Source organism: Capsicum annuum, chromosome 11 (assembly GCF_002878395.1).
Source record: "Capsicum annuum cultivar UCD-10X-F1 chromosome 11, UCD10Xv1.1, whole genome shotgun sequence".
NCBI lineage: Eukaryota > Viridiplantae > Streptophyta > Magnoliopsida > Solanales > Solanaceae > Capsicum > Capsicum annuum.
The window spans coordinates 33320448-33344592 of NC_061121.1; the positions used below are offsets into that span (position 1 = coordinate 33320448).

At 35.2% G+C, this 24145-nt stretch overlaps 2 protein-coding genes across 8 annotated transcripts; one reads left to right on the plus strand and one right to left on the minus strand.

Moving 5' to 3' along the window:
- The first annotated feature begins 442 nt into the window (after nt 1–442).
- LOC107847549 (HIPL1 protein) lies at nt 443–4140 on the plus strand. The gene is made up of 7 exons (XM_016691865.2): nt 443–700; nt 835–992; nt 1787–2560; nt 2705–2921; nt 3027–3205; nt 3372–3595; nt 3681–4140. The coding sequence occupies exons 1-7, from the start codon at nt 613–615 to the stop codon at nt 4072–4074; spliced, it is 2034 nt and encodes a 677-aa protein (XP_016547351.1). The 5' UTR covers nt 443–612; the 3' UTR covers nt 4075–4140.
- Nucleotides 2883–11796, minus strand: LOC107847548 (pentatricopeptide repeat-containing protein At1g05670, mitochondrial). 7 transcript variants are annotated; one of them, XM_047399627.1, is made up of 6 exons: nt 11677–11796; nt 5332–7836; nt 4496–4812; nt 3907–4068; nt 3685–3829; nt 2883–3580 (listed from the first exon to the last, which is right to left on the minus strand). In XM_047399627.1, exon 2 carries the CDS (start codon nt 7744–7746, stop codon nt 5503–5505), a length of 2244 nt encoding a protein of 747 aa, XP_047255583.1. In that variant the 5' UTR covers nt 7747–7836; nt 11677–11796; the 3' UTR covers nt 2883–3580; nt 3685–3829; nt 3907–4068; nt 4496–4812; nt 5332–5502. The 7 variants fall into 7 exon arrangements, 6 of the variants coding, with proteins under 6 accessions (XP_047255583.1, XP_016547349.1, XP_047255584.1 ...); XR_007047277.1 differs by lacking the exon at nt 11677–11796 and adding an exon at nt 11271–11653 and having other exon boundaries at nt 3685–4068; nt 7739–7836; XM_016691863.2 differs by having other exon boundaries at nt 3685–4068.
- Nucleotides 11797–24145: the final 12349 nt, after the last annotated feature.

The window sequence follows — 24145 nt, forward strand, 5'->3', positions numbered from 1 at the left end:
TATGATCTCAATATTTTTCACGAGAAACATATTTTTATGCACAAAAATTCACCAAAATTTCAATAAAGAGGGTAGATGATCTCATAATTTTAAAAATATTATAAGTTCAATGCTAAAAATCTTATTAATTAAAATTATACAACATAAATCCCGGCTCCGCTCTCTAATCTTACATCATAACATTTCTTTTAAACTATGAATAGTTTCATAAGGCAACATATCAGTTTACATAAATTCAATAAGTTTTGCCCTAAAACATATGTATATACTAACAATTTCACTAAATATTTGACCGTAAATTTAATTATTATGATATATATTAACTTACTGAAATCCATGTTGGAACCAAAAAATTGAAATCTTGAATGTCCCTTTGTCAGTGCATAAAGTTAAACTCATAATAGTCTCATATTATTAATGGAAACTTTTTTTTTTGTATAATATGGTAGAAAATGCTCACTTATCTTTTTCCTTCTGTTTACTTATATAATATATTATATAATGTTTACTTCAAGTATCGATCTCTATCATCATGATAAGAATAAGAAGGAGTAAAATCCAGATTTGCTGTTGCATGTTTGTTCTTGTCCTCTCTGCTTCATTTTTCCAAAAATGAATAACTTGCTCTTCTCATTCATTTGTCTCCTTCTGTATAACTTCATCTCTCCATTTTACTCACTCCCTTTATGCACAGATTTAAGTAAGTCTTTTTTTTTTTTTTCCAAAATCTTTATGATGAGGGTAGTTCAATCTCAATCAAAATGTGTCATTTTTATACAAATTTTTGTTTTCTTTTGCTGATTGTTGTTATTGTTCATTGTGTAATATATGTAGGAGCACCTTTTACTCCAAAAAAGGATTTGTCTTTTTGTCCATATAATGGAAAAGTTTGTTGTGACTCTTCTAAAGATGTGCAATTGCAGAAGATGTTTGAGAGTATGAAAATATCTGACACTGCATGTAGTTCTGCTGTCAAATCAATACTTTGCTCAGTAAGTTTCCTTAACTTATATTCGCATGCACTATGTTGTTGGAATTCTTCAAAAATATTGCCGCACCTATGTCGAATTCTCTAAAAGTAATCTACTTTTCTAATATTGGAGGATCCAATAAGAATTTTGATTACTTACTTAGATCAGAATAGTTTTTACTCTTCCTAATGTCATTCTCAAACATGTTTGTGGAAATTGAAGTTGGAGCATTTCAAAAGTTTTTACCTTATAATATTTCTTTATGGGGTTAGCTTAATTTGATTTTTTGCCATATTGTTGAAGAAATATTATGAATCTTGAAAATTCATATAAGAAATAGTTTCAACATCTGATCAACAAACTCTGCCCTTCTTCTAAGTTTCTGTATGACTTGGTTAAACCAAGGTAGTTCTATTTTAAAATTAATCCTCAGTTTCCTAGGTTCATTCTTAATGTTTATGGAAATTGAAGTTGGAACATTTTAAAAGTTTTCTCCATCCTTGGGTCAACCTATCAGAAACAGCCTCTCTACACCCACTAAGATAGGGGTAAGGTCTGCATTATACCTCACCCTTGTCAGACTCCAATCGTAGGACCATAGTGGATGTGTTGTTGTGGTTGTGGTGGTGGTGGTTAGATTAATTTGTTCTTTTCTCAAATTCTTGAAGTGGGAATATGAATTCTTACAACTTACATCAAAATAGTTTCAGCATTTATCATTAAATTTGTTCTTCTTCTGAGGTTTTGCAGGACTTGGTTAATTCCAAGGTAATTCTATTTTGAAACTAATCCAAAGATTTCCAATCATTTTGCAGACATGTGACCAGTTCTCAGCAGAGTTGTTTAAGGTAAAATCAGGGCCAAGACCAGTTCCTGTGATTTGCAATTCAACTGCTACATCAGAGAATAGCTTTTGTTCATCTGTTTGGGATTCTTGCCAAGACATACCAATAACAAATTCTCCTTTTGCACCATCCTTGCAAACCAAAGCAGGAGGGACTAAAAACTCAAACTTTTCCTCGCTGACAGACTTCTGGCAATCGAAAGCCGATTTCTGTGAAGCATTTGGTGGAAACTCTGATAAAGATTCATTATGTTTCAATGGAAAACAAGTTTCACTCAAGAAAAACGAAACTTTACAGCCTCCCAATGGCATGTGCTTTGAGAAGATTGCTGAGGGAGCTTATCTCAACATGGTCCCTCATCCTGATGGATCGAACCGAGCATTCTTCTCCAATCAGCCTGGAAAAATTTGGTTAGCAACTATACCAGATCAAGATTCAGGAGAAAGCCTGGGACTTGATGAGTCAAGTCCATTTGCTGATTTGACAGATCAGGTTTATTTTGATGCAAGATTTGGGATGATGGGGATGGCTTTCCATCCAAACTTTGCAAAGAATGGCAGGTTTTTTGCATCATTTAACTGTGACAAAGCTAAGTCCCCTAGCTGTGCTGGAAGATGTGCTTGTAATTCAGATGTTGGTTGTGACCCTTCTAAGATAACTCCAGATGATAACAAGCAGCCATGCCAATGCCATACTGTTGTTGCAGAGTTCAGTGCTAATGGGACTGCACCAAATCCATCAATGGTTGGCTTTCAATCCATTATGTTCCTTAAACATTGTTAGATTTTATTTACTTCAAATTATATCATTAACAATGCTCCTCACGTGTTAACTTACAACCATGACCTGTATCTGCTATGATACCATGAAATTTCAAATATTTTGTAGGCGGAGAAGGCGAAACCATCAGAAGTGAGGAGAATATTTACAATGGGACTACCATTTACAGCTAATCACGGAGGACAAATTCTATTTGGCCCTGAAGATGGATATCTCTACTTTATGATGGGAGATGGTGGAAGCAAGGGTGATTCTTACAATTTTGCACAAAATAAGAAGTCCTTGCTTGGAAAAATAATGAGGCTTGATATTGATAACATTCCAAGTGGGCACTTTGATTTTTTTGTTTTTGTTTTACAATAATTGAAACTAAAAAGGCAAATTGCCCTGTTGCACTTTCTTGAGTGACATTAGGCGATTTTTCCATCAGGTCAAGAAGAAATATCAGAGCTTGGACATTGGGGAAACTATTCGGTTCCTCAAGACAATCCTTATTCACTAGATAAAGATTTGCAGCCTGAAATTTGGGCGCTAGGACTGAGAGACCCTTGGCGCTGTAGCTTTGATTCAGAAAGGCCTTCTTACTTCATCTGTGCAGATGTTGGGCAGGTTTAATGACAATCTCACTTTTGTTGAGAGCTATAACATCTCTGTTCGTTAAGACCTTTTCTACAGATGTAACGTGCTGCCTGACATCTCGATGCTGAGTTTCTGACAATCATATGAATCATGCAGAATGATTATTTTTATTTTCTTTTGATGGGTAATCATGCAGAATGATTATGAAGAAGTTGACATCATCACGAAAGGGGGAAACTATGGATGGAGCATGTATGAAGGTCCTCTCCGCTTTAAAAATGCTTCAGCTGATAATTTTGAGGATCCCATCTTCCCAGTGTTAGGATACAGCCATTCTGAGGTAAATAAAGACATTGGATCTGCAGCCATATCAGGTGGCTATGTTTATCGCTCCAAGACTGATCCCTGCATATATGGAAGGTAAATATGAAACCCTTGTATCCGGATATAAGATTGAAGCAAAATTTGCGGACCAAAGTTAACAAAAGTGTGGTTGTATTTGCAGTTACCTCTATGGAGATTTGTATGCTAAGAACTTCTGGGCAGCTCAAGAAAATCCGTATAACAGTGGGAACTTTACAGCAAGAGGCATACCTTTCAGTTGTGCTGATGATTCCCCTCTCAATTGCAGCTCAGTGCCCAACAGTCAATTGCCTGCATTAGGTTACATATTCTCATTTGGACAGGATAACAGGAAGGATACCTATGTTTTAACAAGCACCGGTGTATACAGAGTGGTTCGCCCAAGTCGCTGCAACTACACTTGCTCGATGGAGACAGCAAGGACTACTGAGGGCCCAGGTTCATCTGCACCTTCAGATGGTCACATTGCTAAAGCAAATCTCTGCTCGGTCCTTGTTCTTTACTGTCTGCTGCTTTTGACTAGCTTCATCCTGTAGTTATTGCACTGTGATTATAAGATCAGCATTATACTAATATACGAGCTACAGTTTGTATTGGAGCAACATTATCTTGTCGCAAAACACAGAGCGCAACTCTTAAGATAAAAACCATGATCAACCCTGAAAACTCAACTAATGTGAATTGTCCTTTGCTATTCTAAATACCGTGAGACTTCAACCACAAAAGCATAGCATATCAGATAATCAATAAAAGGTTTAATCAGTAGATAAAAACATTAATAAAAGAATAAACAGCAAAGCTAACTCAAAGCAACATCAATTTCGTCGCTAAAGAATTAATTTGCTTCAGCCTTCAGTGGATAGGTGATTAAAAAAAATCTGACCAGAAAAGATATTTGATTACTATTGCTTTAGACTTAAATTTGAAGTTTAATTAATTGCATGATCTACAATTTACCTCTCCTGAAACTGATACCACCAGGTCTATGGCATAATTAGCAAACTCTGTGACCTGATTGAAAATTTCATACATATCAAGAAACGGCCATTAAATATCATATAACCAGGTTGAACAATCACGCAATCCTTGAACCACTACTTCCACATATCAAAACAACTGCATTTCACGAATCTTCTCCTAGTCTTCCGGTGCTTTTTGGCATTTATTCCAAGCTTAGAAAAGCACAATATACTGATACTTTTACACAAATACTCAGATATATGGGCAATGTTTGATGGTGTACTTCATTGCCGTAGAACTCCAAGCCACAATACCTGATTCACGAAGAAAGATGAATGTTAGATCGATCACTAGCACTTCTGCAGCTATGAACATCAATAGGTTAAAGTAATGCTGCGCCTTGGAACTTCTGTCTTTACATCCTCGACACGATAGAACCTCCGAACCCACCAAAATAAAAGGATACCACAGCCATGTGCAAGTCCATTTAAAGTTTGTATCCTTATGAAAGAAGTTTATATAAAAGTTTATATGGAAAAAAGGGGTCTAGTCCAACGTGTTCTGGTTTCCAGTGTATACCAGCAGAGGAAACTGGAATTTGCAATTTTTACCTAGCTTTCATGCTTCTTTCCGATCCAAGCAGGATTTTTTAAGGTTATCATCAGTCCTCCTGTCACTCCCTCCATCACATGGTACAAATCCAAGTGAAGCGAAGAAAGCAAAAGCGCATGAAATGCTAAATTCCAGCATGCATCTAAAACTGTACTCAGTTTTGGTTCATGAAGGAATGGAAGTGACTAAAAATACAAAATTACCAAGTATAATAAACTCACCTGCTTCAAAAGATCAGATGATGACTTAAAAGAGTAACATGACTTGAACTGACTCGACAGCATGAAAAGTCTTAGCATCACGGGGAGCAAGACAACTGGTTTTCTATCACTAGTTTCAAAATTAGCAACAAGATAACCAGCAACAGGATGCAGAAACATGTCAGAGAACCATCATGCATTCCTACTAAGTATATCAGTCTTGTCTGCAAAACATTTTTCTACTGCTTCATCACAAAGCTCAAGTGCCAAATCAAAGTTGCCTTGTTCATAGGTCATATCAGCAAAGGCAGAGTAAAGTTCTTTATCTGCCAATAAACCATATCTTCTCATCTCTTCAAATATTTCTTTGGCCTCAGAATACTTTTTTCTCTTTAAAAACCCTTTAATGAGTGCATGATAAGTATCTAATGTCGGAGTGAATCCCTTCTTGATCATTTCCTTGTGCAAAAACCAAGCCTCTTTCATATTTCTAGCTTTGCAATGTCCTCGTATCAATATGTTAAAGGTATTGGCATTTGGTACAACTCTTTGGCCCAGCATTCCCTTATAAGCTTCTGATGTCATACGCATATCATTTCGCACACTATACTGCTTCATAAGAGAATTGTACGTAGTAGCATTTGGCATTATACCCTTCTCCAACATCCACTTCAACAGTTTATCACCCTCTTCTAACATCCCTGACATACAAAAGCCATTCATCAGAACATTGAATGTAACTATCGTGGGTTGGAGTCCTCTGAGCAACATTTGACGTAGTACTCCATGAGCCTTCTCCATCTCTCCACATTTGCAGTAAGAATCCATTATAGTAGTATAAGTATAAGTATCAGGGTGGATCCCTGAAGCCTCCATATCTTCCATCAACTTTACCGCTTGCTTTACATTTCCAGCTTTACAAAGACCATTAACAAGTGAGTTATATGTGTAGATATTCAGTTCAAGGCCTTTTCCACACATCTCGCTGAGAAGTTCGTTTGCTGTATCAAGTTCTCCTAGTTTACAGAGCCCATCTACCAGTGTACTGTAAGTCACAATATTTGGCACCAACTTCATCTGAACCATTTTGTTGTGAAGTGAAAAGGCTGCCCTTATCTCACCTGCCTTGCAATAACCATCAATAAGTGTTGTATAAATGAATTCGTCAGGTTCTAACCCCCGGCCAAGCATATCATTCAACAAATTATCTGCTTCAGCAATATTTCCAGTTTGACATAGACCACAAATAAGGGCAGTATATGTTACCAAATCAGGGTAAATGTTAAAACACTGCATCTCATTGAACAGTCTGTATGCAGCAGTTATGTTTCCAGTTTTGCAGAAGCCATCTATAAGAGTTGTGTAAACAACATTATCAGGAGTGATCCCCTGGGAAGTCATCTCCCTCAAGATTTTCTCGGCATCAAGCACTTTGCCTGTCTTAGACAAAAGAAGAATTATACTGTTAAAAGTAAATGCATTTGGCATCAATCCTTTTGCTTGCATTTCTTCAATGATCTTCATCACTGGTTCAAACTGTCCAGTCGCACAGTATCCATTAATAACAGTGCTGTAGCTTACGACATCGGGCATACAGCCTCTCAGCTCCATTTGCAGGAGTAAGTTATGAGCTTCTTTAACTTTCCCTATCCGACAAAAAGAATGGATCACTATATTATGAGATTCGTTATCCCAGCAAACACCAACTTCAGAAAATTCATTAAAGACCTTTAACATCATTTTGTGCCCCTCAATCTCATGCGAGAGCCGTGAAAGGAATAAGTTACACGAAGAGACAGATAGAACTAAGCCATAGTGCAACATTTTATCAAAAAGTTTTCTTCCATAATCTAGACTTCCCAACTCTACAAGCACTTGGAAGAAAATATCGAAAGCAAATGGATTAGAACCCCAATCCTTATAAGTGTATATTAACTTTTCAAGAAACTGGGAGAAGAATACTGTCACATCTACACCGGGTCTTGCCCAAAACTCATGAATAAACCTATGTGCTGACCTTGCATCTTTTTGAGAAACAGCAATATGCACAATAATACAACAGACCTCAATTGATGGGTCCCTCCGTTGACACCACCAATCAAAGAAATCAAGAACTAGTTTGTAATCACTCTTTACGGTCATGAGAACCCAAATGATGTGGTCAGGTCTGATTTTTGATTCAAAGGGCTTTAAAACACGCCGAATGTGCTCAGAGTAGCGTTGCTTAATAGAAGTCGATACGTGCTGCACAAGTTCAGAGTCTCTAATGGAGGGTTTTTTAGGCGAATAATCTGGAAAGGGTCTCGCGGCAGTTAAAGGAAGGAAGGAAAGCTTTTCAATTGCAGAATTAGAGGAATAGGAAAAGAATGCTGTGTGTTTTATCACAGAATTTGAGAATCGAAGATAAGGAAAAACAAAAGTAGAACACCTCCTCATGTCTGTTTGAGAGAGCCATTAAAGCTAGCAAATTACATGGCTCTCCTCCATGTATAAGATCAATTTATAGAAACTTCATCGCTTTGTCACCTGTAAAACAAACAGGATGATCACATAAAACAATAAAACATTGACTATTGTAACATTTTATATTTCAAAGGCAATTTCGACAAGTGCAACATATAGGAAAGAGGGAATCGAACAAAGATGAATCCAATTTTCATTTCATCCATGAAAAGCCATCTTTTTCTCAACAATATCTTTGTCATTTGATCCAATAGCGTTCCATTAGATAGGATCTGATAACTCTAGGATAGAGAATTAGAACGGAAAGATCCACTAGATAATGAACTATTGGTTCTAAGCCATCTCTGACAATACAAAAATAACACATCCAATAATGCTGCTATAGCTTCACCAATAGCAAATATCCAGAACAAAAACATCATTAAAAACAACATCATACCAGATGAAATCCCACAAAGTGAGGTCTGGGAAGGGTTGAGATGTACACAGACCTTTTCCCTACCCCGTAGAGTAGAGGTGTACATAGGTCGGGTTGGTTTGGTTTTTTACTGAAAAAAAACCAAACCAATTATGTCGGTTTATTAAAACTATAAACCAAATCAAACCAACATAAAATCTGTTTTAGTCGGTTCTTTAGTTTTTTTCAGGTTTTCTCAATTTTTTTTACAAACTTTATTTTTTACAATTATATTGTGATTGAAGACTAGATCAAGCATGTTTTCACTCATATGCTAATGAAAAATCACAATTATGAAAAATTGAGGAGCAAAAAACTTTCTTGAAACTAAAAAGTAAGATGAAGAGTGAAAAGTTTAGGTTTTAAGTTTATATTGGATTTTGGATCATTTTATTAGTTAATGGATAAATATTACAACTTAAACGTCCAAATATGAATATATATATATATATACACACACACACACATCTACTTTCTAAATATTGAAAATGTATTTAAAAAGTAGATTATAATTAATATTTTATGTATAAAAATTTAAATTATATATATATATATATATATATGCAAATATGCATATATACATATATATATATACACAGACATATATACATAACAACAACAACAACAACAAACCCAGTATATTCCCACATTGTGGGGTCTGGGGAGGGTAGAATGTACGCAGTCCATACCACTACCTCCAAAGTAGTAGAGAGGCTGTTTCCGATAGACCCCCGGCACAGTAAAGGGACAATATACAAAAAAAAAAAAACATCCAAGGCATGGGACATAATAAAATAACATATGCACGACATCCCCAAAAATATTGAACATTACCAGAACCAAAGCCTTCCTAACTACTGCCTACTCGCCCACACGGCTTAGCCCCCTCTATCCCAATGTTTTTCCTCCATATCTTCCTATCTAGGGTCATGTCTTTTGTCAGCTGTAACTGCTCCATGTCACGTTTAATCACTTCCCTCCAGTATTTCTTCGGTCTACCTCTACCCCGTTTGTAGCCATCCAAGACCAACCTTTCACACCTACGAACCAGGGCATCCGTGCCCCTCCTCATCACATGACCAAACCATCTCAACCTCACTTCCCGCATTTTATCCTCCACCGACACCACACTGCTCTCTCTCTCTATATATATATATACATATATATATATATATACACACATATATACATACACACACACACACACACACACACACACACACACATATATATATATATATTATGTAGGTTTAATTTGGGTTCGGTTTGACTTTTTTTGGGTTAACACCAAACCAAACCAAGAATGGTCGGGTTTTTTTTTTCAAACGTCAAACCAACCAAACCAAACCATAAGTCGATTTTTTTCTCGGTTTGGTTTGATTCTTTGGTTTGGTTTGACTTGACGGTTTGGACTGTACACCCCTACCGTAGAGGTAGGGAAGCTGTTCCGAAAGACTATCGGCTCAAGTGAAGCAAAAAAAAGTAGTAATGGAAAGGAAAAATGGCAGTGACAAAAACATGACAACTAATAGGACAGCAAAGCAGAGCATACAGGCAAGGGAATAGTAAAATCAACAAAATAGTGCAATCACCTAGACATTTAAAAAAAACAGTTGGTAACAGATAACAAAAGCAATAAACTACATGAATAAGGTTATTACTATGACAGACACGATGCCCCAGACTACCACCAAGCCTAATCCCATCGAAAATCCAGACAACACTCAACTAACCTTATTGTTCTGTCACATCCAATTGGTGTATAAGATGTTAATTCTTACTTCAATTTACTTTCCAGAACAGAGTCTACATTCTACATGATTAACTACAGTTTTCTCAACTGAGGGTAAACATCAAGGGAGGAACAGAAACAAATATACCCATAAGTAATTTGACCAAACAAAGAGCAAATAAAAAAAATTAACCAGAAAAATATAAGAACGGAGGTCAATTAACTATCTTACTTAATGAGTTGGGAGCAGACTAATTACAAGTACTTGAATTAACCAATCTCAGAATCACCCAATAAATGGATGTCATTCAAATAGCACGAGTAGCAACCTATGCCATCTCCAACTTCAGCTTCAATGTTTGGACCTCTAATACAAGATTTACTTTTGATTGAACATAATAGTACCTTAAATTTGACGTCAGCAGAGATTCAAAAAAAAATGACATTAACAGTTAATTTCTACTATTTTCTTGGGCTTAGTAGATAAGTTTTATTTTAAAAAAGGCATCAAGAAGGTGCAGAGAATTTAATTTCAACCATTCGAACAACACATAATCCAAAATCCAAACTTTACATGGAAAAGAAACCTTTTGGCATCTTCTAGCAACTCAAACACAAAAGGGTATCTCAAATCTTTGCCATGAACAGTTCGCTAACCACGAAATCCCGATGGCCAGTAACACACAGTTCGAAACTCAGTACATAGGGTCTGCCCTGTACCCTTTTCCACTTAAATTCTACGCTTTTGTCTGCTACACAATTGAAAATGTGCATCTTTTGCACTCATCAATCTCTATGCTCTTATCACTATACTAAAGACTGCAGTGAAGTTAGTTTCGAAATTTAAAGTCAAGATTTTGTACTTCAACACCATTCTAAACAACACCCTCTCCTCCAAAACCTCCGAATTGAAACTCACTAAACTACTCTAAGATCAAACTTCACGTAAAAACTAGACCTTTAAGCATCTTCCAAGCACCTCAAACACAAAAATTAAACACACAGACACAATTTTTTAGCATGGATGCAAACTCACAAAATTATTCCAAGATCCAAACTTTACGTAAATAAATGACATTTAAGCATCTTCCAAGCAACTCAAAGACAAATATTAACACATAAACGCCCACAGTTTTTATCATGGATGCAAACTCACTAAATTACTCCAAAGATCCAAAGTTTACATAAATAAGAGGCCTTTAAGCATATTCCAAGCAACTCAAACACAAAAATTAACACTCCCTCCTCCCATCCCACACACACACACACACAAAAAATCTTTTAGCATGGATGAAAACTCAGGCGAACCTTGGAGTAATTGGTAAGTTGTTGCTATGTGATCAGGATCATGGTTTCAAAGAGTGGAAACAACCCATTGCAGAAATATAAGGTGAGGCTGCGTACATTACACGCTTGTGATCCAGCCCTTCCACACACCCGCACATAGCATGAGCTTTAGTGCACTGGGCAGCCCTTTTGATGCAAACTCACTACAGAAACTTTTAAGCATATTCCAAGAAACTCAAACACAAAAAAGTTAACATAGTACCACTTAACCCGATATCTTATTGGTTCGGTTGTCGGTTTAATAATGCATACAAATCCAATAATCCATAGCATTGATAAGATTTCCAAGCTTACTTTAAGCAATTATTGAATTAATTTAATGCAGCTAAAAGGGGATTAGGGTTCTGTACGGAGAATATATACCAACCTTTTCGTTTCGCCGGAGAAGAAAGCAAAATGTCGGGTCGTTCAACTTGGGCCTCTACAAATCATTCTTTAAAATTGATGGGCCGACGGACATTTGGACTGCAATGCACCTTGGACCAATCTACGCACTTTGGGCCATTTATAATCAGTGGTATAGCCCCAATAGTTGGTGGCTTTGAATTTTTGACTCATAGGAAAAATCTTTAAAGACTAGCCTTTCTTTCTTTTTAAGTATGGTACAAGTATATTTTATTCCTTCTACACCTTAAATATTTTTGAACTTTTCATACTCATTTATCTCTCAACTTCTATTTTTAATTTTATTATTTTCACTTTTTTATTTTCTTTTATTTTTTTTCATGTTTTAATTCATTTGTGTCAATCTTTCTTTTTTCTCTTTTTTCTCAAATTATCTATTTCTTCATTTTTTTTAATTTATTTGTCTCAACTTTTATTTTTCTTTTATTTTGGGGTTTTATTATTTCTCTTTTTTTTTTCTCATTTTTCTCAAACTTTATTTTTATTTTTTTTCCTCTCATTTTTGTTTTTCTCAATTTTTTTTAATTCTTCGAATTTTTCTTAACCTTTATTTTTTTCTTGCCTTTTTTTTTTCTCAATCTCTTTTTTTTTCTCTATTTTAATTGTTTCCTTTTTTCTCAACTTCTATTATATTTTGTTAATAAATAAAATAGTTGAATAATCTGCAAAGGGATCTTCTTTTTTTGACATCAAAGCAAATTTAAGGGCATGAATTATTATTAGAACGTTCTTTGGGATAAGTTTTGCCTCTAAGGCAAAAATTATAGAATAATTCATAAATCAAGGCGCAATGTGGTTGTGTCAAGTCTTACTTGTGGAGCATAACTTATTGTTTGAAAATCTTTGAGTTAAGTTTTGTTTCGAAGGAAAGAGTTATAGAACATTTCATAAATCAAGAAACAATGCGGTAGTGTCAACACTTGTCCATTAAGCGTAACTTGTTCTTTTAGGAGGTTCTTGGGCTAAGTTTGTCTTAAAAGCAAGATTAATAAAGCATCACATAAATCAAGACAAAATATGATACTGTCAACTCTTGGCCATAAGACGTAACTTGTCGGCTAAGTCTTTCCTTCAAGGCAAGAGTTATAGAATATCTCATAAATTAAGACACGATAAGGTAGTGTCTCTTACCCATAGGGCGTCACTTGTTGTTTGAAAGTTATTAGACTAATTTGTGTCTCTAAGACAAGAGTTATAAAACATCTACAAATCAAGACATAATGTGCCAATGTCAACTCTTACCCATGAGACATAACTTGTTGTTTAAAAGTTCTTAATTTATAAAACATTCTTAATTTATAAAACATCTCATAAATCAAGACACAATGTGGCAGTGACAAATTTTGCCCGTAGAGTGTAATTTCTTGTTTAAAAGTCCTTAGGCTAAGTCTTGCCTCAAAGGTAAGAGTTATAGAATATCTCATAAAGCAAAACACAATGTGGTAATGTCACCTCTTGCCCATGGGGCACAACTTGTTACTTGAAAGCCCTTGGTCTACGTTTTCCTCTAAGGGAAGAGTTATAAAACATCTCATAGATCAATACACAATGTGGTGGTGTCAACTCTTGCCCATGGGGCACAACTTGTTACTTGAAAATCCTTAGTATAAGTATTGCCTCTAAGGAAGAGTTATAAAACATATCACAAATCAATACACAATGTGGTGGTGTCAACTCTTGCCCATGGGGCATAACTTATTGTTTAGTGGTCCTTGGGCTGAGTCTTACCTGTAAGACAAGAGTTATAGAGCATTTCATAAGTAAAAAACACAATGTGTTAGTGTTGGATCTTACCCAATGTACGTAACTTGTTTGACAATTCTTGGAATAAGTCGTTCCTCTAAGATGAGAGATGTAGAACATCTCATAAATAAAGTCATAATGTGATAGTATTAACTCTTGCCCATGGGGTATAATTTATTGTTTGAAAGTCCTTGAGCTAAGTCTTCCCTCTAAGGCAAGAGTGGTAAAACATCTCATGAATGAAGACATAGCATGTTAGTTTCAACTCTTGACCGTGGGGCATAATTTATAGTTTAAAATTCCTTGAACTAAGTCTTGCCTCTAAGGCAAGAGTTGTAGAACATCTCATAAATGAAGACATAAAATAAGTCATCCCGCGATTTTTATTCCAAACATGAGATAAACTCATTCTAAAATTAATTTTGAAATTAGTGATCCCTTATATCTAATACCAAACGAGTCATTATAGTTTGGATGTAAGACCCCACAAAATTCTAAGCTCAACTTAGCCTTTTAAGCTTGCTAAGGGGTCCCAAACTTAGAAAATTCTAGCTAATATTCAGACTTAGTATTATTTTGGCCTTCGTAGGTTGGCAACTCTATTTCATGACTCTTATGACCTTAAAGTATCGATCTTTAGATTGATTCATGATCAGGAATATTAGTAGGTGTTTCCAGACGAGTTTGGCATTTTTCGGACCTCGTTTGAACCACGTTTGGAAATCCAAAATAGTGGATCGATGCGATCTTGGCGCGGTGCGGCGGCTATCGCGTTGATCAATATTTTCCTTGGCTCCCAGTAGCAATTTTCAGTGAACCAACGTGGACTCGATGCGGCGCGTTGGCCATAGCGTCGATGCCAATGACTTGGCACATCGATCTACGCGTCGATAGTTCAATTTTTAGTAATTAAAATGTCGCATTCTTAGGGGTATTAGGGTCTTTTTTTCACCTCTATTCAGCCCTAAAACATGAGATTCAGCCTACATTGAGCAAAATATACTTACTTTCTCTCAAATTGCTCAAGAACAAAAACCCTAGGTGATTTAATTTCAAGGCCAAGACTTAAGATTTTCACCATTTTCTTCAGGAATTTAGCAACCAAGGTATGTCAAGTGTTCATCCAAGGGTTCCTTCCACCCTTGGAGTCCAAGAAACTCTTTTAAACTTCAAGTAGCTTGATTTCATGCTTTTCATGATTTGGATTCAAGAGTATTCATAATTATAATATTGATTGGATTTCTATTCCATGATTAAGTGCAAGAATTATGTAAGAACAACTACTCTGTATTATGTATGTAGTATCATGTGAATTTATGTTAGAGCCTTGAAATTGTGATGCTTATGTGTTGATTAGTACTATGTGCATATACAATGCCTTCCAAGTATTTGATGAGTTGTTCATGAGAATTAAATAATGAAATTATATCATGTTAGCTTGTATTCAAGTTCATGTCATGCAAGTGTTTGCTAGAATATCTCAATGAAGGAATGATGATAAAGTAGTTGCTTATCATGTTTCAAGATTGCGCCATGTGTTATAATTTATGCTATCGAGTCCTGGGGGTATTTAATACCCGATAATTTAGCTGATTACCTAGAGCTATAGTCAATCTCAGGATAGTATCAGTCATATCACAATCAATAGTACTCTCAGTCAGTTACAGAACTCAGGAAAAACTCAGTAGACTCAGTACCAGTCCAGTCTAGTTCAGTATTCAGTTCAGACCTCAGTAAATTCAGCCAGTTAATAAAATTCAGTAGTATTCATCAGTCAACAAAACTCAGTGAACTTAGTTCAGTTAGACAGTATAATCAGTAACAGTTAAGTCAAGCCTAGTATGAACTAGGAAATCAGTTCAGTGTCTATTCAGATGGGAGTAGGATTCAGCACCGAGCTAACCCAGGGATGGGGGCATTCCTGCCAACAGAGGGTTTGACCCTTAGTAGTAATTCCTACATTAATGAACTATATAGCCAGCGTAGGTTAAGATATCTTTTTATTAGACTAAGGTTGATACATCTCGTACGAGTTTTCCTACCAGCGAGGGTTGACGAAAGAGCTTTCTGTCAGAGAGGGTTAACTCATAGCTTGTTTTTATCTGTGGCACGGTATTGACACTCTTCCAACTGGGGTTACATATTGGACCCCAATCTATTCAGAAAGGGCATGTTAGTTATATGATTATCTCTCACGGTCTCAGTCTCAGAATAGAACTCAGTTCAGTTCTACAGATTCAGAACTGTCAGATACAGTCACTCAGTTCAATATGAAACTCAATATAGTTCCACAGAATCAAGACTGTCAGATACAGTCCCTCAGTTATCAGCTACACAGTATCAATAAACTCAGATATCAGTAAATTAGTAATTCAGAACTTAGTATCCAGTGTTATCACAACCTTATATTACCGTATATGTATTCACGCATGTATTCTCATTCATTTATATTCAGGTCATTCAATCAGTATTGTCCATACATAAGAACCTATGCATTTTAGCCTACCTCACTTTGCATACCAGTATATTTAAAGTACTGGCGCATACTTTTCGCTTGTGCTATGATGTTTTCTATCATAAGTTCAGATGCGCGGGCTCCTAATCATACTTAGCAATTCAGATATTCAGCTAACAGAGTTAGTGGTGAGTCCTCTTAGTTTGAGGACATGATGATTGTTTCAGTAGTTCAGCTTATTTCAGTAGTTCAAAGTTAGTTGGGGACTTGTCCCATCAACTCCATATTTCAGACAGTTTAGAGGCTTTTTTAGACTAGTGTATTTTCAGAAATATGTATCAGATTTGGCATTTGTTATACTGTATTTAGTTTTATTACAGTATTAAACCTTATGGCATGTTTTTCGTCTAATTTTCGCATACTGTAGTATTATTATTCAGTTATTACAACAAGTACCAGTCATGGGTTAGCTTGTGGTCCTTCGAGATTATGAGCACCGTGAAGCGTCTGGAATACAAACTTAGGACATTACATTGGACCATAAATATGATAGTAGCTAGAGTTTGCCTAATTATGACAGTGAAGAGGTGAGATGGGAGGGAGAGACAGACATCGGGTGAGAGCTATTTTAAACTATAGTTATGTATTGTAGATATACTAGTTATGTATATTCTGATCGTTGTTGGATGAATGACTTAAATTTTATATTCTTGAACATATTTTACCAAACTAATATATCTTCTGTATGTTCGTGTCTATTTTTTTTTATAGATAATCAATATATTGGAGCCATTTCTGATGATTAATCAATAGTTCGTAGTGCTTTTTTTATGTATTCTTGAAAAACCAACGTTTCTTTTTGAGAAGTAAGAAGTATGTAAAATCTTTGCTTTTTTCCCTTCCTCGATTCCTATCTGGCTATCCCATAGGTAAAGTGTTTGAAGGGATCCACTACGAAGAATTTTCGGGAGTTACATATCAGATCATGAATTAGTAACTGCTTTTAATTTTCAAAAAAAATAACAATTATGTCAAACTTTTCATTTTTGAAATAGTTACAAAATCTCATGAATAAGATCAAATCCTATTGTCATGGTATTTACCTGAGGTTCGCATCTTCACAAACATGTCTATTTCATTAAGCCTCTCTCCGAGACGGTGTCCAGATTGTTATGCCTTTTGTTAGGTTTCATGTCACATCAATTCAAGCTTGCTCGATTTGTTTAATTGAGACCTTATAATGCAATTGCATTCTCCGGTCCAATTGTTATTTTTATTTCTGTATTTATGATTTATCCACTAGGTCAGTCTGGTTGGTTCTTTGCATCTAATTTTGATGTAGCAATTGTATTTTAGTTCATCCTATTTTTTCAAAGATTTCATATTGGACCTTGAACCGCTTTCATATGATGGAAATTGTTGGTATATTGGGCGTTGCTTTGCTATGCGTCATTGATGGTGCTATGATAGAAAATACTTTATTTAAAGACGATGATGGTGCAACTACATTCCGTACTTTTAATTCAATTCAAATGAAAGAAATTTATTGAACTAACTGCTTTTAGTTCCAAATCTCTTTGGCTCCCTCCAAATATGTCTAATGATAACCAAGTTCATTTTCAGTAAATATTTATAATCTTCAATAATAGACCACACTGAATAACACTCTTTTGTTTTCTTCATTAATAAGCTTGACACTTTTTTTGCTGGAAATTGGAATTGTTATTAGGACGGAAACTTGAAAGTTATTACAAACTAAAATTGCTCGGGTAGAACCCAAACTTTGAGAGTCTTTTTGAAGTTCTTGCAAAATAAAAAGTAGAGAGGGAGTAAAAGTTATTGAATTGTTCTCCATGCACTGCATTTGTGACTTTCCAAATGATGCCAACTTGTCCGCTACTGCATTTACCTCTTTGTAGACGTGGCGTCTTTTAGGTTCATTCAACAATTTAATGATGGATCTGCAATTAGAAAACACATATGAGATATCCTCATTTTTTGAGTTTAATTTTTGAATAAGTACTTGAGAGTCCGTTTCTACAATAATAGGAGTCAAGTTCTTTTCAAGAGTCAAATGTAACCCATGGTACATTGCTATGATTTTCATTTGTAGAGCCGATGTGGCCATGTGTGAGAATATCATTCTAGCTATACAATTCTCATCATGGTTTCTGATTATTACTCCTCCGCTGCCATAATTAGTTGAATAGTCGTATGCTCCATCAATATTAAGTTTATAGTATCCATCCGGTGGCGCAAATCATTTGACATTAATGGATAAGGTTTTTCTTTAATTGTTCAACATTCCTTTAGGGTGTCTTAGCTGAAAATATTCAATAGCCTTCAATTCTATTTTTTGGACATTTAGTTGATTGGCCGCATTTTTAAAGAGAAAATCATTTCTATTCTTTCAAATGGACTAAAGAATTATGGGGATCAAAATGGAGAAAGGTATAGTTATGTTGCCGCATAGATTGATAGTATTATTGGAAAAGAAATTTTTTGATATCTCTTAAGAAATTATTTTCTGATGGAGAAAGCCTAAAGTGAGTCCAAATTTCTAACGCTTTGGGACAAGTAAGTAAGACATGCGTTAGAGATTCAGTTACAGAAGAGCATGAACGACAGAAGCTTGACGGAATTACATTTCTCTTATTTAGAAGCTCAGCAGTAGAGAGCTTATTTAAAGTGGCGAGCCGTAGAAAGTAGTTTATCTTATTAAGAGTGTTAGTTTTTCAAACTCAAAGGTTAGAAGGATTGTTTGTAGATAGCAATTTATTAGAAGAATTTAGGAAAAGCATATAAGCAGAAGAAGTGGTGAAAGTTCCTAGAAATGAAGCATTCCAGTAAAATTTGTCTAGTTTAGGCTCCATTTATTGAATGTAAGTATTATGGATGATTTTTAAGATATCCGATGGTATTTGTACAGATACATTAGAAATATCTCAATTACCATTGGAAATGATTTGCGAGAGAGTTTGGTTGGTGTCTTGTTGTGAAGGGGGTCCCTGGATGAGCTCCTTTAGATTGTTGCTGTTAAAAAGTCATCTATCACTACAAAAATTTATATTATTACCATTTCCTACGTTCCAAGAAATACCATGAGAAAAAGCTTTTAGATTTTTGCTAAGGCTTTTCTATACATAGGAGCCAGACAAAATATGATGAAGATAATTACCTGCATGTCTATTTTTATACTTTGGAGAATTTGACCCAGAGCCGTGATTTGTTTTTGAGAAATCTCTAGTTAAGGCTAGAAATGAGAGAAGAATGTTTCCCCTCGGATTTATGTATGCCCAACCCTTCATGTGATTTTGAAAGGGTGACAAGGTTTCAGTTTGCATGGTGAAGTTTCTGTTTTTTATCGGTAGTACCCCAAAGAAATTTTCTCTGAATACGATCAATGTGGTGAATTATTCTGATAGGTAGTAACTTTATTTGCATGTTGTAGGTAGGGATAGCTACAAGAACCGATTTAATAATGGTAGCTCTTCCAGCTATATTTAGCATATTTGCTTTCCACCCTTTTAGCCTATTATTCATATTATCAATTATGAATTGATAATCATTTTTATTAGGATGGATTTTTGTCATGGGTAAAACTAAATATTTACCAAAGCTTTTCGAAGTGTTCATATTTAAGCGTTTTGCAATAGGAGTAGCAATATCAGCACTAATGTTGTTGGAGAAGATAATCTTAGATTTATTATAATTAATTTTTTGGCCTGACATGTTTTCAAACTGATGGAATAACGAAGTAATAGTATTAGCATTTTTCAAATTTACTTTTGCGAATAGAACCAAATCATCCGAAAAAAGTAAATGAGATAATATTGGGGAAGAAGTAGAGATTTTGATAGGTATTCATTTTTTTATCATTAACAGCCTGAAGTATGAATCTTGAAAGTGATTTCATACATATGATAAATATATAGGGGGATAGAGAATCACCTTGTCTGATGCCTTAAGAAGGATTGAAGGTATTTGTAGGGTTTTCATAACAACGATAGAAATGGAAGAAGTAGTGACACAATCCATGATTATATTGGTTAAATTTGTTAGAAAGTTTAAGCTTTTGAGAGAGAAGTATATAAAGGACCATTCCATTCTATCGAAAGCTTTTTTCAGATTAATTTTTATTAGCATTTTTCTAAAATTCCTATTAGATTTATCAAAGGAGTGGATGGCTTCCTGCACAATAATAGCATTATCCAAAGCTCGTCTGCCTAGAATAAAGCTACACTGTGCAGAGTTAATTATTTTATCTAGGAACGAACGAATACAATTGACTAAAATCTTTGATATATTTTTGTAAACGGTGTTACAAAGACTGATAGTTCTGAAGTGATTGATTTGCTTCGGAGTATTTATTTTTTAGATGAGCACTACATTTGTTTTGTTATTCTCTTGGTCGATGGATTCTTGAGTGAAAGCATACATACAGGTTTGAGTTATAGAAAATATGGTATCTTCTCAAAATTTTTGAAAGAAGATTGGGTGTAGACCATCAGGACTCGGGGCCTTTAAGGGCTTGAAGGACTTAATAGCACTATGAATTTCTTCAATAGTGAGAGTTAAATTGAGGGTGATATGATTGTCTGCTGTTAGACAATTACCAACATAAGGAATATGCTTACAGAGGGATCTAGTTTGCTTCATAGTATAGATATTTTTTAAAGTAATTTAAAATAGAGATTTTTATATGATTAGGATAAAAAGACCAGTTACCCACAAAGTCCAAAAGACCCATGATTTTGTTTCTTCTTCCTCTATTGGTGGTAGTGGTATGAAAGAACTTAGTGTTTGCATTCCTTTCCATAAGACATTGGACTCTAGATTTTAGCTTCCAAAAATCTTCTTCTTTCCAGAGAATGTTATTAAAATCATGAGTAAGGAAATTTTCAAGATTATGGATATAATAAGTTTTCCTTATAGGATTCATGCGTTGAAGGCCATGGATTCTAGCTTTAAGGATTTTCTTTTTTATAAGAATGTTGCCAAAGGTTTTTTTGTTTAGGTCATTAGCATTATTGGCAAAGTTATTAACCATATTTAGATAGTTATAATTATAATGCCAGGAGGTTTTGACAATTTCTTAAAATCTCAGAGGGCGAAGCCACATTATTTCAAACCTAAAACATATCTAGGTTTGCCACTATTCTTAATGAGGTTAATCATTATAGGACAATGATCGAAATGCGTTCTTAGAAGATGTATTACATTAGAATCAGGATTAGAATCTAGCCATTTAGGATTGGATAAGAATCTATCAAGTCCTTCCATGATGATACTTGTATCTTGCTTACTCATATTATTCCAAGTAAATCTAGGGCCCATAAATCCTAATGAATCATACTAAGATTATTTATGCAATCAAGGAAAGTTGAAACTCGATTATTGTTAATAGGGTTTTCACCAAATTTTTCAGAAGAGTTTGCTACTCCATTAAAGTCCCCACATATTATCCAAGGCACCAAATTAGAATTATTAATATCTTGTAGGTTCTTCCATAAAGATTTTTTATAAAAAAAAGCTATTTCTGGCATAAATAATAGTAATGATCCATGGAGTTGAGTTTTGGTTAACCTTTAGAGATGCATGGATCTCTTACTTTGTCAGTACTATGGAATTTATGATAAATTCGTTGTTATTCCAGAAAATGGAAATGGATCCTGAGAAACCGAACGCGGGTACCTGCAACATGTCAGAATAGGGCAGTAGCTGCAAATCTAGTCTCTGTTAAGACTAGAATGACAGAGTTATTAGATGCAATTATATCTAACACATTGCTTTTAAAAGTGGGGTTGTTTGCCCCTCTATAGTTCCATGTTATGATCTTTATTAGGAACTGACTTGACTTGATGGTTGTTCTGACCCTCCCGGAGCTAAGTTCATCTATAGGTTCAAAGAGAATTGATTCTGGAAAAGTGAATATTTCGGTGGAGTCGTTGTAATCACCATTGTGTATTGTTGCATCGATGATTCAGGTAATGATTGTGAATTAGTTGTTATCTTCTGCAGTGGAGATGGAACATGCACCAGAATTCTTTCTTCTTTATTTGCGAGCAGAGTAAAGGTTAGAGAGTCTTCTAGTATTATGGGAGTCAATTCTGGCTTGTGGTCTTTTGATTGCTCCTTCTCCTCTTGTTTTTGCGTTATCTACGGGACCTGCATAGGAGATAATGGATTTGTCCAAGTTGGTGTCTGGTTGATCTATGGAACCACCTGGTTATGCAAGTAAATGTCCTCTAGTGTGATTGTTAGTGGCGGCATTGACCGTTCGGAGTAGTTCGTTAGTTGGGGTGAGATGGAGTTCAAGCTTTTCATCTGCGGCACCATGTTGTTTGCTTGCATGCATATTATATTTTATCCGATCTCAATGAGATGTTGGTTCTAAACAAAGTGCGCATGCAGGAGATTCTGGTGGCTTTGTACTAATTCTGACATTGTGTCTATTGGTGGTATGAATTCCATTGAGATGAAACTGTTCATGTTCATCATCAATACGGAGGATGTAGCATCTTATTTTATAGCATCGAAAGGCTCCAGTTTGCTTGGTCTATTGGTATGCTATGATGGATTTGTTGTGGGGGTAGCATATTTTGATTAAGAGAATTTCATTGGCTCGCTTGGGCATTTCATGTTTGGTCGTTCATGTTGTTTTTCGTAGGATGATTTGGAATGTTGTTGAAGTGTTTATTCTTTCTAGGGTATCTTTTTGACATTTTGAGTAATTGGTAAATTGAGTGTGGTGATTTTCATTGTGTTGTCTTGAGATATAGTACAAGAAATAATAGGTTCTATAGTTATAGTAGTAGGTTTGATGATTGAAGTTATAGTCGCAGGTGTCTGAGGTTTCGTATGGAATTCATTTTTTTGAGCTTTTTCATTAATGGATGCGATAAGTTTTTAACTCTTTCCTTGTCCTTAGTAATATTGGGAGTGCAACTGTTAAAAACATCGGTAGTTTCATGTTCAATCTATGATGAAAGAGGGTCTAAAAGTTGGGAAGTGACGCAGGAAAGGTTTGGAGGATTAGGAGTAATATCGATAGATTCGGAAGGAATTAAAGAAGCTTGTGAAAAGTTTGTACTATTTATTTCAATGGAGCTTAATTGAGAAGTGATAGTTGCAGGAGTATTCTGTTTGGAACTAGGAAAAAAGTTAGTTGGGTTAATGGGATTTGATTGTAAGTACTTAGAGTTGATGTGGAAAACAGAGGAAGTACACGTAGCTTGTGTACTAGTAGAAGAACCTAGGAGTATGCTATGATTTTTTTTTTGGAGATTTTCTAGGTTAGGATTGGCAGTAGGGTTCTTATGATTTGGGTACTGTGTAGTAGCTAGCTTATTAGGGTTATACGTAGGAGGGTTTAGTTGTATGGTACTAGGAGTGTTGTAGGTTTTAGAAATGGACGAGGAGGGTTTTTGTTCCAATTGATTTTGTGGATAGATGGAGTGAAGAGTAGTAGGTTTTGAGTGGTGAGTGGGGTTACACATAGAAGGAGAGAATTCATTGGCAACTTGAGTTTTTCCAATATTTTGTAAATGATTAAAAGTATTAGAAAAATTTAACGAAACAAATTTTTTTCTTTTTTCATGGACAATTGACTTGTATTTTTAACCTTTTTTCGTAGCTAATGATTGTCCACGTATTTTCTTCTTTTTTTTCACTTTCGTTTTTTTTTCTTCTTTTTTGATTTTTTAATCTTTGTTTTTTGTTTTTTTCCTTACTAATTCCCTCCTTCATGGAATTATTTTGATGACTTGAAGTCTCGGGTTTCTCGATATTTTTTATCGCAGTAGTGTTTTTTGGACAATGATAAAGATTGTGTCCTAGACAACCACAAGCTTGACAAAGGATTGTGAAACTTTCGAAATGAATTTTTTGAAGGTGGGATCCAATGAGAATGTTTCTTGGTAAAGGTTTATTCAGTTGGATTAGGATACAATGTCTAGCATAACGTCCACAGGAAGTATTTTTGGTACAACTATCGATTTTAAAAATCGAACCAATCATATTCTCAATTTTTTTGGAGGATTTCGAAGTCATAGTATTCAGTGAGAAGCTCGGGGAGGCAAATTCAAATGGTAGCGTAGGGTATGGTTTCAGCTAGCGGATTAAATTTAGGTTCCTATTTGTGGATTGAAAGATATTGGAAACCTATGAATCAAGGTCTTTGGTGAAGTACTTTGTGGTAGTTTGGTTGATGTGAAAGCTTGATTAGAAAATA

Bases quoted from the DNA above. Each gene is read 5' to 3' on its own strand.
- LOC107847548 (XM_047399627.1), bottom strand. From the start codon at position 7,746: ATGAGGAGGTGTTCTACTTTTGTTTTTCCTTATCTTCGATTCTCAAAT.
- LOC107847549 (XM_016691865.2), top strand. From the start codon at position 613: ATGAATAACTTGCTCTTCTCATTCATTTGTCTCCTTCTGTATAACTTC. The intron at 3,206-3,371 runs GTTTAATGACAA...GTAATCATGCAG, and splicing joins TCTGTGCAGATGTTGGGCAG to AATGATTATGAAGAAGTTGA. The intron at 3,596-3,680 runs GTAAATATGAAA...TTGTATTTGCAG, and splicing joins GATCCCTGCATATATGGAAG to TTACCTCTATGGAGATTTGT.